General features: G+C 39.1%; 1 protein-coding gene across 1 annotated transcript; it reads left to right on the top strand.

The window, feature by feature from the left end:
• Nucleotides 1-5,674: 5,674 nt before the first annotated feature.
• Nucleotides 5,675-9,989, top strand: tubb5 (tubulin, beta 5). Its single transcript, XM_061717136.1, has 5 exons — nucleotides 5,675-5,818; nucleotides 8,119-8,227; nucleotides 8,452-8,562; nucleotides 8,655-8,899; nucleotides 9,024-9,989. The coding sequence occupies exons 1-5, from the start codon at nucleotides 5,762-5,764 to the stop codon at nucleotides 9,834-9,836; spliced, it is 1,335 nt and encodes a 444-aa protein (XP_061573120.1). The 5' UTR covers nucleotides 5,675-5,761; the 3' UTR covers nucleotides 9,837-9,989.
• The last annotated feature ends 5,631 nt before the right edge of the window (nucleotides 9,990-15,620 follow it).

Here is a 15,620-nt window from a genome sequence, read left to right on the forward strand (position 1 = left end):
CGCATCATAAATAAAGCGGGATATTATGATCATACTAATCCATTACTTTTAAATTCTCATATTAGTAGTAGTAGTAGTAGTAGTTTATTTATTTGGTCGATCAGTTTCAATTGATACATTACATTGCATTTCATTTCCTTTCGTAGGAAAGAAATAATAGAAAAAAAGAAGTAAAAAAACAAGTAAGGAATTAACCGCTTATTTTGGCTACCCCTTTTAACTTTGTTTACTTCATAGTAAACAAAGGACAAACAATCTACAACAACAAAAAACAACAACAAAAAACAGCAAAGTAAACACACATGCAAAACAAGAAGGAAGACAAACGTAAATATGACAAAAAAAGTAAAAAACAAACAGAAGACAGATCTCAGAAAACAACTACCGGTAACAGAGAAAGTAAATAATCAATGCTTAGAGGGGGAAAAAAAAAAACAATCTCTAAAAGAGTGAAAGCATATTCTGAAGTTTGGAGACTTGCATAAAACAATGCAAATCATGTTTAAAGCAAAAGATGTATTTCTTTTAAAGGGGTCCAGCTGTGGAATAGTGTTGATCCCAAACTTAAGCAATTTACTTCCTTTATTATGTTCAAAAAATCAATATGTGTATTTATATTTGGGAGTTATGGCTGTAATTGAAAAAAGGGGAAAAGAGATATGTATGTGTATGTATATGCATCTATGTGTGTACATGTATGTATGAAAGTGTATGTACAGAATATGTATATAGTATGTTTGTTTTTTGTTTGTTTTTTGCTCTTTTTTTTCTTCACACTTGACACCATGTATGTTGTGTAGCTTAAGTTTTGTAGTAGGCACGCATTAACAAGCTCTGCTTCTGCCTGAGCCTTTTTCAGTCAAATTGAAAAAAACTGTCTCTTCCTTGTTGTTCCTTGTATATATAACTGAAATAAACTTAAACTAAACTAAAACTAAACTATTTCACCTTTATTTAACCAGATAAAAGACCCATTTAGATCAAGACCTCTTTTACAAGGGTGACCTGGCCAAGGAAGGCAGCAGCACACGTCCACAAATAACACACAAATAACAGCAATCACAAAATAAACATTAAAATGAGAGTGCAAACAGTTTTAGCAAATAAAGTGCAGTAGTGGTGACTTCAGTAACATGTAGAAAAAACAACAACTTCAGTAATAAATAAATAATAATAAACACGGGCACATGTAGTTTAAAAACACAGGCACTGCCGACAGGATTCTCGTTGTCGGTCTTTTATAAAAGAGCGAAAGGCTTCAAGTGAAATAAGTTCAGACATTTTCAGTTCAAATTGGAGGATATTCCAAGCAGAGGGTGCAGAGAAACTAAAAGCTTTTTTCCCCAAGTTAGTCCGAACACGAGGAACAGCCAGGTGCAAAATGTAATTCGATCTTAAAGCATAATGGCTTTTAGTTCTCTGAAGAAATAAACATAAATGAATAACCAGGAACAAAGCCAAGAAGAGCCTTACAAATCAGAGTCATCCAGTGTGTAAATCGTCTTACATTCAGAGAAGGCAAGCCAGCATACATATTAAAAAAAAAAAAGTACACCATGTTTGGTTTTAAAGTGCCGGAGTAATGAGTCTGTACAGAGGTGACCTAGGATGTGCGTTAATGTTTTTCAGATTCAGATTCAGATGACTTTATTAATCCCTTTGGGAGGTTCCCTTGGGGAAATTGACATCTCCATCTCACACACATAACACTGTAATATATAAATCAAACACCCCTAAAGCCAAACATATATAACCATATAAAGATAAAAAGATAAGAAAATTAAAAAATAAAGATAAAAATAAAAATAAAGGTCAAAAACAAAAATAAAAATAGAAAGTGCGGTGCCATAAAAAGAATTATAAAGATAGAAAAAGTGTTGTGTAATATTGCTCAAAGTTATTACACTGTCCTGGTTACTGTCCGGTTGTTGGTCAGACTGACAGACTGACTGACACCCCCACAGTCCCTCTGTTCTTCAGTTCTTCTTGGCCTTCCTTCCCCCCAGTGAGGAGTTGAAAATGTGATGCATATGGTCAGAAGTGGAGTCTTTCCGTTAATGTAACGTAGAGTGGGGTGGGGCGACAGTCTGTGGTAGACGGGGGAGAGGAGGGTCCTGGGCCTTGTTGACAATGCCAGCTGCAGTCGGAATATTTACCGTCATATTTACCATGAACAAACTTTGTAGTGCATCATCACATTACCTACTGCTACTACTACTACTACTATCATTTAGCATACGCTTTTATCCAAAGCGACTTACATCTGAGAGAACAAGCACAAAATCACATAGGGGGTTACAGCTGGATAAGTGCTGGTCAGAATGCTGAGAGTCCAGTTGGACACAGGTGCTGTCACGCCAGTGCTATAGTATAATTTTATTTTTTTTATATATATAAGAAAGCTACCTCTAAAACCTACAACAGATTAACAATATATCTTTTTTTTATCTTTTTTTTTTTTTTTACATTTTTTACAATGACATTATGTTAAACCGTAGTATAGTTCAATATTGATTAGAAAAAGACAACTGCATTTCCACGTTTATATGAAGCCACTGCTTTAATCATATAATACTTCTTGTTCAAGCAGTGGAAGGTGGTATAACAATGTTGACTTCTACTGAAGTCTGTCTGTGTCTGAATCGCCCAAGGCGCTAGTTGCCCGCTGACTGTGCGAAATCCGCCATCCTCCCCATGCCTGACCCATTTACTTACATAATATGTCTCCTCTTTATTTGTGTATGGATTGTCTGACATTGAAAGAACATAGAGAAGAAGAAAAAAATAATTAAAACAAATTAAAGCTCATCTGGAATAGTGATTTTTGTTTTTGTTAGATATAACATAACAATTATTCATTTATTACAAATTATATCATTTTTTTTGCATTTATATAATGACTACAAGAACTGATAGCATCAAGTAAACTTTATTTGAATTTTTGGATAACCATATACATATACATATACACTGTACAATCAGACAGAAAATTTAGGCTTACTGCATTAATCGGAAATCAAGTGGTTCAAATTCGGACAAAAATCCTCCTAAAGCTTAGTTTGATTCACTTGGTGTGATCTGCTCTTAAAACTGTAATCTGATTATTTTACAGACTGGATTTGTCCCTGTTTTCTGCACTGCCTAATGAAAATTCAGAGACATAATGGCTCAGCACTTTCACATCCCACTTCTAGCTCTTCTAGTTTGGGAATATTATCTTGATAAAATCAACATGCATTCATATACAGATGTAGCCTACTGGGGTCAGCCGACAGGAATGAGGACACGTGTTTTCAGCGGATGAATGGTTTATTGGTACCTGTCGGTCACCAGACACACACATACACACACAGCTGTCGTCATGACAGACTGTCCAGCAGCTCTGTGTCATCCCTCCCTGAGCCCCTGCCGGTGTGCAGCCGCTCTTCAAGTAAGGGAGGAGAGGTGTGCCCAATCAGCTGTTCCAGCCGCATCACCTGTGCGCTGCTCCCCCGCACTCCCTCTAGTCCATGTTCCAGACCAGATATCAGTACCACTCAAGGTGACAAACTTGCTTATAATTTTTGAAAAGATCCATGTCTGTAGATGATATTATGGTATGATAACCCTTCCTGAGTGGCAGCTGTATCATAGTTATCAGCTCATGAAGTTACCCAGCCCCTTCAGAAAATTGCACTTTAGATGCTTGTTTATAAAAGTAAGCTGGTTCCTTATCTCATTGTGGTGTCCTTTATGTCCTGTATTTGCATGATAAAGACCAGTTTGTGACATCAGCCTAGTGGCTGTTATAATTTAATAGGAGCCTAATGATGCTCTTCTAGTTTAAGGCTCACAATGACCTGTAACAATGATATAGTAGTGGTATATTATACATTTCCTGAATCATTATGGTCCTGTGAGTATTCCACTTTTTGTATTGTGTGTCTCTGTTGTTCCTAGATGACACAGGGCTAAAAGATAGTATATCATTTAAGCGAAAATTGTGTAAAAATGTGTGTTGTTTATAGTTTAAAGAGCTACAGTGACCTCTATGTTGGTCAGGAAGATTCACATCTTAGCTTGAATGAATGCTTAAAATGATACCAAAGACAATATTGTGAAACATTGACAGATATCCTGTACATGAGTCTAAACCAGGATATGCACCAGCATCTAAAATGTAATTTTCTGAAGGGGGTGGGTAACTTCATGAGCTGATAACTATGATACAGCTGCCACTCAGGAAGGGTTATCATACCAAAATATCATATATATTTTCAAAAATTATAAGTAAGTTTTGTCACCTTGAGTGGTACTGACAAGTGAAATTTTGGGCTCTGGCCCATGGACTATCTCCCCCCTGCAGCCCACGCCCCAATCCTGCACCCTGCCACAACAGACTAAGGTATTCATTCTCTTATTTTACTTTATCTGTAAAAAATTTACACTTACTGTAGTTTAGCACATAGAGAAAACAAGGAAAGCGGAAGAATGACCCTTTCAGGTCCACTGCAGATTAAAAGCATACAATTGGATTTACAATGATATCTATCGACAAACCATTTCCTCCACCTAGAGCCTTTAAGTAATGTAGCAGCGTACATTACGGATTATAATGATTTGAGGAGAGAAGCCAGAGAAAGGCTAAAACAGACTGAAACAAACTGGTCAAATTGTTTTCCATCTTTATACTTTTTTTTTTTTGTTTTTGAAGTAGCAATAGTGACGATAAGAATTAGCTGAGGCCTAAACGGCTGTAATTCATTATACCCAGTACTCGAGTTGAGAGGGGATGAGGGGGGATGGCATCCCCCATGAAATAAAAACGGTCAAAATCATCCCCCCTGTAAAACTGCCATCCCCCCTTTCCATCCCTTATGTCATTTCATCAATGAATGTGGTTTTACTGCTATTTCAACATTTAGAGTCATCACCAGAAAAATAACTTATTTGACAATTTTCACCTGTTTCAAGTAGATTTTCACTTGAAATAAGTAAAAAAATCTGCCAATGGGACAAGATATATCTTCTCATTACAAAAAAATCTTGGCAGATTTTTCTACTTATTTTAAGTGAAAATTGTTGTTTTTTCCAGTGATGAGTCTTGTTTTAAGTGTAATGAGATTTTTTTATTAAAATGAGACATTTTAACTAGAAATAAGACAAATATTCTTGTTAAGATTTGAGTTTTTGCAGTGATCCATTTTACTTATCCTGTGAAGGACAGAGTCATATTGATAAGTTCGGAAAACTGTTTTTTATTGTTGTGTTTTGATGTATTTGATGTAAGCCCAGTGGATATTTAAAGCTTACAGAAGGCTGCATTTATCTGCTGCTATGTCATTCCTGCAGTATTTCTGCAGGTGTTTTGGTCAGTGCTATAATTTGTAATATATTATATTATTTGTAATCAGCACAAATTATCTGTCCCCATATGATAAAATCCACCATCCCCCCTGATTTTTTTTTACAACTCGAGTACTGATTATACCGGGTATTTCTGGACACCAGCTGGTAAAATTCTGGTCAATATCTCTCCCTGAGTTCCACTCCCTGGTCTGCAGCTGTGTCGCCCCGCCCACCTGTCGGTCCTGTCAGCCAATCGGCGCAGAGAAGTGCCTGGTGGGGGCGTGGCCTCGCCCCCGGCCCGGCCCTGGAAGCGCTCCAACGTTATAAAGCCATTGTCCCGCACACGCTCAGCAGTCCGCCTCATCGGCACCTCCGCGGCTGTCCAGTCCACCTACATCTTTTTACTCTTCGCTGTTACACCTTCGCGTCCATAATGAGGGAAATTGTGCATATCCAGGCCGGCCAGTGTGGAAACCAGATTGGTGCTAAGGTAAGTTGCCAACATGTTGAGAATGTATGAATAATTCCTTAGAAAGAAAAGGAGTAATTAAAAAAATAGTTTATTTCACGCCACGCTACAGTTCTTTTTGCCCCCCAAAGAAATGCATGCACGTAAAACAAATTTTTAGTTTTTAATTTTTGTTGTGAACATGCTATGAATGATGAGATACCTCTATTAAGCAGTAATAAGCCGGTCTTTGTGCTCTTTCTGAGTGGCTCTTGTGCATTGCGGTAACTGGTGGGTGGTGGGTGGGTGTGTGCATTGGAATAACGGGACTCTTGTAACTGAACGGGTTTTGTTCACACAACACGCGTGTCAGTGTCTCAAGACCTTACATTCAGCGGACCATAAGACATTGTTTGGAGAGAAAATTACTGAGAAGAAGGGGACATCATTGTCTATTCTGCACTTGTGCCTCCCAGTCAGTGTAGTCTGCAATCTGATTTCTTTGTCTGGCACAGGCAGATATGAATGGCATCTCAGACAATGAGTGGGAGCTGAGATGAGAGGCCTAGCTTTTATTCCCCCTCCCTCTCTCTCTCTTTCTCTAAATTTCCATTGAAGCAATAGCCCATATCGATTAGACATAATTCTGACAGGCTGTAGACTAGAGGCAGACTACAGTTTCAGCTGTAGAAAGCAGACAGCTGTGGATGGGTGTGGCATGAATAATTGGTAAAGGGGGGAAAAGTAAATTTTACAAAGAGAAATTGCAAACCCTGTTTGTTCTTTTACAATTGCCTTCCACTAATATAGGTATTATTGTTGACCCGAGGATCATTTTGATCCTTTGACAGCATTTTATATCTACCAAAGAAGCAAAGTCTGCATAGTCTGGACAGGGACTTGAACAAATCAATTCATCACCCACTCAGTCTTGGACTAACAATTGTAGTCTGCAACAGTGGCTCTTCGTGGCTCATAATTATCCATGTTTTTTTGTCTCACTTTTTACAATTCAATGATTTCCTACACATTGCAGGTGTTCAAGTGGGAAACAGACCCCTTTTTTAAAGACCATCAGAACAATGGGCCTGATTTTCTAATGAGCATCATTATTGTCCTGGAAGTATGTCCTGGAAAGCCAGACCCTTCTTTGTAATCAATGCCTTTCCTCCCCTAACCAAATTAAGAGTAGGGTGGGGGATCATGGAGGAAACAGCTGATGCACAGTGGGTGAGGTCATTGGTTTCTCAATTGGCTTAATATGCAATTGTGGCTAATGCCCTTCTAGAATAATTGTGCCAAATGCACCCAAAATATGGCAATTATAATTGTCTTTTTTACACCTGAATTTCTATATTTATGTTTAGCTAGCAAGGTGATAAAATAACTACTGAAGACCTGACAAATATGATCTTCATTTCCCCCTTTTCCCTGAGGATTCATTGACTCGGCTGTCTAGCAGTTATGACTGACAGAAGCGCTTACATTATAGTAAACTGGGTCAGGGTGTGGCATTGCTTATTGTCCTCATTCTTTCACTGTGATTTTAAGTCTAACTGATAGCTACCTAAGGCGTTTGTGTCAACTGTCCATCAATTTATCAGTTGCTCCTTTTAGGCTATTTGTCTTTTGTACTGCTGGGCTGTTTTCTCCCTGCCATAAAGGTCACTTGGTCCTCGTTGTTTTACATTTTCTGGATTAAATGTCGTATTAGTCTACAGTTGGCTCCCAATCTCTTCAGTACTCATCTGTAATAGAATCAGCTTATCCAGATTACTGTAAAACCTCCTTCTGCTGCGGTTTTGGGAGAGGAGAAGGGGAAAAAAAAATAAAAAAGTGGGACGGAAGCCAGTATTGTATTACAAAGAAAAGTCTGGCTTGGAGAAGCAACATGCAAATGACTGTATCTACACTATGACACTAGATTTAAAAATGCACATTTATACCTTTTTTACAGGGTGAGAAACACTGGATTACAGATCAGAAGACAGTGGTGTCTTCAGTGTGGCGTGACTGCATGCAAATTACGTTTATTTTCAGTACACCCTGCAGAGTGATCTGTAGCTACTTTGTCCTCCTCCTGCATTATCTGTACTAAAGAGCTGCATTCTGCAGAGTCATCAGTTGCCAACTATGGAAATATTAACAGCTGTGTTGCAGGAAACGAATTAAGATATGATTTGCTGAAGAGGGGGAAAATATTCTGGATTATCCATAAGACTACAAACTGCAAACCTCATGCCTTTTTCCCAATCCCCAGTCCCTTTAAACCTCATGGCTAATGAGTAAACCATTCTGCTGCAAGTAGCTGTCATGTGATACAACCCATTTTGTTTCTGCAGTTCTGGGAAGTGATCAGCGATGAGCACGGTATTGATCCAACAGGAACCTACCATGGAGACAGCGACCTGCAGCTGGACAGAATCAGTGTTTACTACAATGAAGCCACAGGTAGGCCTTTCATTTTAAACTGATTATAAACAGTTTGTTAAAATTTAAATCATCAATATGTTCAACTTTGCGATTGCATTTAGACATGCAATATGTTGTATTTTTGTCGACTGTTGTGCATGAATTTTCACACATTTTTGATAGTTTTTCTGTTCATTATTGAGTTGGTATGTCCTTTCTTTCTCCTCTCTTTTCCTTTTGTTCTCACCGTCTTCGGTGTGCAGGAGGAAAATACGTGCCTCGGGCCATTCTCGTTGATTTGGAGCCTGGTACTATGGATTCTGTGAGGTCTGGACCCTTTGGTCAGATCTTCAGACCTGACAACTTTGTCTTTGGTGGGTGCAACAAAGATGTTTCATATGAAAATATCAATAACGTTATTAAAAGCAGAAGATGGCTGACTTTTTATGCCTTACTATTCCCACAGGTCAGAGCGGTGCTGGTAACAACTGGGCCAAGGGTCACTACACGGAAGGGGCTGAGTTAGTGGACTCTGTCCTTGATGTGGTCCGTAAGGAGTCTGAGAGCTGTGACTGCCTTCAGGGCTTCCAGCTCACCCACTCTCTTGGTGGTGGAACAGGATCTGGTATGGGAACCCTTCTCATCAGCAAGATCCGTGAGGAATACCCTGACCGCATCATGAATACCTTCAGTGTGGTGCCTTCCCCCAAGGTAACTCATCCTTGTGATGGCACATGATGAGTTTCATTTTTGGGGTTTTTATTTTAGTTTATTTTACTGTAGGTTTCATATCCGAGATCAGAAAAAAAGAAACGCTCTGTGTCTGTGTTCACAGGTTTCAGACACAGTGGTTGAGCCCTACAATGCCACCTTGTCCGTCCACCAGCTTGTGGAGAACACAGATGAAACTTACTGCATTGACAATGAGGCTCTGTACGACATTTGCTTCCGCACTCTGAAACTAACAACACCCACTTATGGAGACCTTAACCATCTGGTGTCTGCCACCATGAGCGGTGTCACCACTTGCCTGCGATTCCCTGGCCAGCTCAACGCTGATCTCCGCAAACTGGCTGTGAACATGGTGCCTTTCCCCCGTCTGCACTTCTTTATGCCTGGCTTCGCTCCCCTGACCAGCAGGGGCAGCCAGCAGTACCGTGCACTCACAGTTCCTGAGCTCACTCAGCAGGTGTTCGACGCCAAGAACATGATGGCTGCGTGCGACCCACGTCACGGCCGCTATCTCACAGTTGCCGCTGTGTTCCGTGGCCGCATGTCCATGAAAGAGGTTGATGAGCAGATGCTCAATGTGCAGAACAAGAACAGCAGTTACTTTGTTGAATGGATCCCCAACAATGTCAAGACCGCCGTCTGTGACATTCCACCTCGTGGCCTCAAGATGGCTGTCACTTTCATTGGCAACAGCACAGCCATCCAGGAGCTGTTTAAGCGCATTTCCGAGCAGTTTACAGCTATGTTCCGGCGTAAGGCTTTCTTGCATTGGTACACAGGTGAAGGTATGGATGAGATGGAGTTCACTGAGGCAGAGAGCAACATGAATGACCTGGTGTCTGAGTACCAGCAGTACCAGGACGCCACTGCTGAGGAAGAGGGCGAATTTGAGGAGGAGGCTGAAGACGACGCTTGAAGATGTGTAGGTCAATACGTCAATGCCAAAACAAAACTATAAAAGGAAAAAACAACGAACGTAACCCAAGAAACCCAGAGCAGTGCTAGAATCCAACTTTAGCTTTCAGTAGATATCCCAGTTGTTAAATGCAAATAAAGTTGTCAAATAAAACCTTTTTCATTGTCTGCGTTATGAAACTTGCAATGCAACACTCACTTTTTTCAACATATATAAGATCAAGGGGGATTGATCAAGGGCCCTTCCAGAATAGGCTCAAAGTTTGAACACTATTCATACATTTGTGCATATATATTATATGGCAGGGGAAACTATGCATGGATAAGTCATCAATCACAAGCAATAAATTATGAAGTGCTTAAGCAGGGTCAAGGAAAGCTCAGCGATGCAGATGTTTGGATGTACTTGCCAGATATTTTTCCACTTGAATGAACATAGAGATGTTGACACATTTTTGGAGACCTTCCATTCAAAGGTATAAAAACCACAATGGTCTTTGAAATAACTTGAAACTGACAATAATTTACTGACTAATGATAATCAGACATTGCTTTTGAATTATGGTTCAAGAGAAGCACTTAAAAAATAGTGAAACTGACCTAGACAAATCAGTTAGTGTCCCTTAAAGAGCAGACATTTCATTCAGAAGTGTAGGTTCCATGGGACTGTAGCCAGGTTTATTGGACATGGCTGCAAGAGGAAAATTGATGATCAATTGAAGGGACAGATAAAACAAACAGTAACAAAGGAGTAACAACTTCTAAAGAGATTCAAGGTAAACTCCAAGGTCAAGGTACATGAGTGTCTGACAAGGAAACCAAACTTTAAAAAAGCTAAACTTGAATTTTTCAAAATCTTTGTTCACAAGATCACAAGGAGTCTAAGAGATTGTCCCTTGGACAGGTGAAACAAAACTGGAGCTTTTTGCCAAGTCACATTGTCCCTATTTTCACAGACAAAAAATGAAGCAGTGAAAGAAAAAAACACTGTACCGATGTGAAACTTGGAGAAGGCTGTAACGTAGACTGTAACGTTATGGTGGACAGCCTGTCTTGAATCTGTTAAGGGAACAATACAATTTCAAGACTATTAAGGCATTATGGAGTGAAATGTGCTGCCCAGTGTCAGAGAGCTTGGTCTCAGTCGCAGGTCACGAGCCCTCCAACAGGATAACGACACAAAATTTGCAATGAAAAACAACCAAGAATGTCAAAAACAAAACATTCAGATGTATCTCTCTATGAACCCTGAACTATAATCCTTTTGAGGAAAGAGATAAAAACTTAGTCTGGAAAAGAGACCCTTCAAACCTGAGAAGCTGGAGATGTATGGTCATGAGGAATGCACTTAAAAAGCTGTCTACAGGTGCAGAAGTCTCACCGAGTGTTACAGTAATCCCTTGATTGCAGTGATTGCCTCAAAAGGTATGCAACAAAATATTGAATGTAGTGTCCCATCATTTTTTTCGGGTCAGTTTCTTTTTTAATTTTAACGATTTTGATGATGCACAAATATAAAAACCGTGTCTGATTTGTATCAGTTTTTGGGTGAATTATTATTTATTGTTTCTTTTGTCAGTTTCACTGACCAGAGTGACTTTTTCCAATTGGAAGTACACCAACACATTTGTCCATATTGGTATAGCATTTATATTATACTTCTACCTAACAGCGCCTTCATATGAATTCAAGATGTTATGGGCACTAAATTGCAGCATGATAATCTGGCCAATATTATTTTATTCTACATTCAGCCACATTTCCATGACTATCCTGCTAATGGAAAAATGTTAAGCTTAAAACCATGTGCTATCTATCCTATTGATGGGCATTTTTAGCTGAGGAAATGCCAGTTTAAACCAAGTTTAAACCAGCCAAGAAAAAAGCTTCAGTTTCGGGACCTGAGTAAGAGTACCCCATACTTGTGGAATTTGTATTAAGATTCCTGTGGAAATGGCTGCTTTGGTTTTGCACATTCTTTCCCAAAATACAAGTCCAGTGATCCCACTGATGTAGTTTTTTTTAGTTTTTTTTTTTACTTTATTTTTAAATATTTATAGTATTTGGACATTACAACAAAAATGTAACAGTGACATAAAATCAAAAGTAAAGCAAAAGAAAGAAAAATAACAAAAGTGCACAGATAGGAACAACAGGTCAGGTCAGTGAGCCACTCTGATATCAACAAAGGGAAGCCACATGACAAGCATTGGAAGTGCACCTCCATCAAGAGTCCCAAACATAAATCCTAGGCCATCAATTACACATACATAGCATATACCAACACAGAGGGATGTGAAGAACCTGTACAACTGTTTATCTTCATAGACATCTACCTCCATATTCTCACAAAGATGTACACACACCTCTATACCCTTTTCCTCACCCCTTCCTCACTCCTGACCACTTCCACCAGTAAGTAATAAATGTATCCATATTGAGGTTCAAGGATAATCAGGTTTGTAAAATAGCATTTTTCCATCTCCGTAATATTGCAAAAATTAGGAAAATCCTCTCGCAGAGTGATGCAGAAAAAATCTTTCATGTGTTTGTATCTTCTAGACTAGATTACTGTAATGTGTTATTAGCAGGATGTCCAAGTAATTTGCTGAATAGTCTCCAGCTGATCCAAAATGCAGCAGCGCGAGTGCTGACAGGAATCAGCAGGAGAGACCACGTCTCTCCAGTTTTACCTACCTGTAAATTTCAGAATCCAATTTAAAATGTTATTACTTGCATATAAAGCCCAAAACGGCTTAGCTCCGCATTATTTGCAAGACCTGATAGTGCCTTATCTTCCTGGCAGAGCTTTCCGTTCTCAGAGTGCAGGTTTACTCGTAGTTCCTAGAGTATCTAAATGTAGATTTGGAGGGCGGGCGTTCTGCTATCAGGCACCATTACTATGGAACCAACTTCCAATCTGGGTTAAGGCAGCTGACACCACCTCCACCTTTAAAACTAAACTTAAAACCTTTCTGTTTAGTAAAGCCTATAGTTAGTGTTTAGTAAACCTCTAGCTGGTGTTGGTAAATCTCTAGGTAGTGTAAACTCTAGTGTGTTAGAGTCAGTAGTCATAGTTGCAGCTATAGAACAAGACTATAATAGTTAGTCTCAAATATAGCTTTGCGGTAGATATGCTGCTATAGGCCTATGCTGCAGGGGGGCACCGACATGATCCACTGGGCGGTGCCTCTCACCCTTCTTCTCCTCTCCTCTTCCCTTCCTCTCCTCTCCATTTCCATTTTTATTTATTATAAGTATCTCATAGCTATCGTTTTTGTCCATCGCTCCTGTAGTTTCTTGTGCTGGCCCCCCTTCTTTCTCTTTTGTGCATGTTTGCAGGCCGGAGCTTCAGGAGCTGCGTGCTGGCCTGCGGTCCCGCCGCCAAGAGTGGACCGATGTTTTTAATTTTTCCTGGACCTGGACCTGTTGAGGTTTTTCCACACTAACCTCTCCTCGGGTACAGGATTTGACCATTGAGGGACTTTTTTCTTGTTCTAAATCTTCTTCAATTTTTACTCTTTTTAAATATTCTTCAAATGTGATCTTTGAGGGACTATGTTCTACAGATTTTTCTGGTTCCAAGTATGGTTTAAATGGGTCCAGTGACAAGTTGTGAATACTGGCGTCTGTGCCCCTTAAAATCTGTGCACAAGATGAGGGCTTTATCTCAGGTCTGATGCTATTGGCTGCCTGAAGCTCATTATGTGCGACACATGTCACAAATGAAGATTTTGAGGATGGTATCACAACCGTGTTACTAAATATCCTTTCATTGAGCAAGGTGGGACGTGGGGCTTGACGTCCCGACAAAGAGACCGTTTTCAAGAGGGAATTTTTCTTGCAAGACTTCTTCAAGTGCTGCTCAACACAGGCTGCAATTCTTTTGATGAAAGTCAACCTCTTTAAAACCATAAAAAGAAAAATATCGTCTTTTTTGTAGGAAAATTCAGTGCAAAGACTCTTGAAAATTTTCCTGTGTAGTTTGTTGAACGCTGTTTCAGGAATGTCAAAATGTTGGTCCTTTACTTGAGCCCAGACATTTTCAAAGAGCAGATCCGAAATTGATCTGAATTCTTCTTCGCTGCAAGGTATAAATGAATTTATAATGGCTAGCTCAGTCAGTTTCTCCATAATACGTTTAACAGACATCTTGAATTTTTCTTCTTTTCGTTCTTCCACACAATGGAGGTCATCAACTGGCCCATTCGGTTGAGACACAACTGCTTCATCAATTATGTCCTTTGATGACTCCTGTTGAGCTACAGAGTCTGTCACAAGGGTGTCCTCTGGATGCACCTTGTTGCATTGACATAGGCCTAAGTGTTTCTTTAAAAACCTCCACATCTTACCGATGACTCCTGTTTTGTTAGATTTTTGTCTCCTGCAAGACTTCAAGTGCTCCTCAACATAGGCTGCAACTTTTTTCCTGAATTTTTTTCCACGCATAAGGTAAAACATATTGCTTGCAGAGTATTCAGTGCAAAGTCTCATGACAATTTTCTTGTCTAGATAATTAAATGCTGTTTCACGAATGTCAAAATCTTGGTCCTTTAGTTGAGCCCAGACATTTTCAAAGAGCAGATCCGAAATTGATTTGACCTCTTCTCTACTGACATATGAAAATGAATTTATAAAGGCCAAATAAGTCATGTCCTTCGCAAAACGTTCAACAGACCTCTTGATTTTTTCTTTTTCCATCACGTACTCTTTTGCTCTTTACCTCTATTATTAATTCACAATGAATTTCAGTGGATTATATGAAATTGGTATCATTGTTCGGTAAATTCTACAAAACCTTCTTCAGACGTGTCAAAAGTATTCACATTCATTACTCAGGTAGAAGTATAGATACTAGAGTTTAAAAATACTCCTGTAGAAGTTGAAGTATCAACTCAAGTTTTTTACTCAAGTAAAAGTATAAAAGTACTGGTTTCAAAACTACTTAAAGTATAAAAGTAAAAGTAATGTAAGGGGGAAAAAAGCCATTAAGGACAAAAGCCATTGAAAATGAATGTATCTTAGTATAATGCAAATATATTAAAGAGCAATGTGTACTATTGAGCCTTAACGTGTGTTTCAGAGAGCAGAAGATATGATGACTAGTTGCCTATAAGTATTGTAATGGTGCAAAAAGTCAAACTTCAGAGGCATGTTATCATTTATCCTAACCTTTATTGGAATGTACATCCAAGTTTAGTTGCAGGAATCTGAGGGCAACGGATATAAGAACAAAACTGGACAAGAACATCTGTGCCACAACCACAACCAAATTCACTCTATCCAGATGGAGCAATTTAACTGGATAGTTTTTTTTTAAAGGCAGAAATGAAATAGAGTGACGAGGCTGTTTTTAAGATGTAAGGAGTAAAAAGTACAGATAATTGCGTGAAAATGTAAGGAGTAAAAGTAAAAAGTCGTCTGAAAAATAATTACTCCAGTGAAGTATAGATAACCAAAATTACTACTTAAGTAAGGTAACGAAGTATTTGTACTTTGTTACTTGACACCTTTGACCTTCTTATATCAGTGTTGTTGCCTGAATGAGGGTCGAAAATACGTGCAGCGTTTTACATTGAGCTGACGTCTACGTGACGTCACTGAACACCGCTAGGCGGGACTAGAGTACTAGAGAGAGACCTCTCTCTAGTACTCTAGGCGGGACGTTCCCGTCACGTGACCCATTGTTTACAGAGGCGCGCCTGCACCATGGATGTATTATAGATATTATTTTTATTTTATTATTATTTAGATACTATTATAGTATTATAGGCCTGCACGAACC

This window comes from Cololabis saira, chromosome 3 (assembly GCF_033807715.1).
Source record: "Cololabis saira isolate AMF1-May2022 chromosome 3, fColSai1.1, whole genome shotgun sequence".
NCBI lineage: Eukaryota > Metazoa > Chordata > Actinopteri > Beloniformes > Belonidae > Cololabis > Cololabis saira.

Coding starts and splice junctions, on each gene's coding strand:
- tubb5 (XM_061717136.1), top strand. CDS start 5,762: ATGAGGGAAATTGTGCATATCCAGGCCGGCCAGTGTGGAAACCAGATT. Junction 5,819..8,118: donor GAAACCAGATTGGTGCTAAG/GTAAGTTGCCAA, acceptor TTGTTTCTGCAG/TTCTGGGAAGTGATCAGCGA. Junction 8,563..8,654: donor ACCTGACAACTTTGTCTTTG/GTGGGTGCAACA, acceptor CTATTCCCACAG/GTCAGAGCGGTGCTGGTAAC.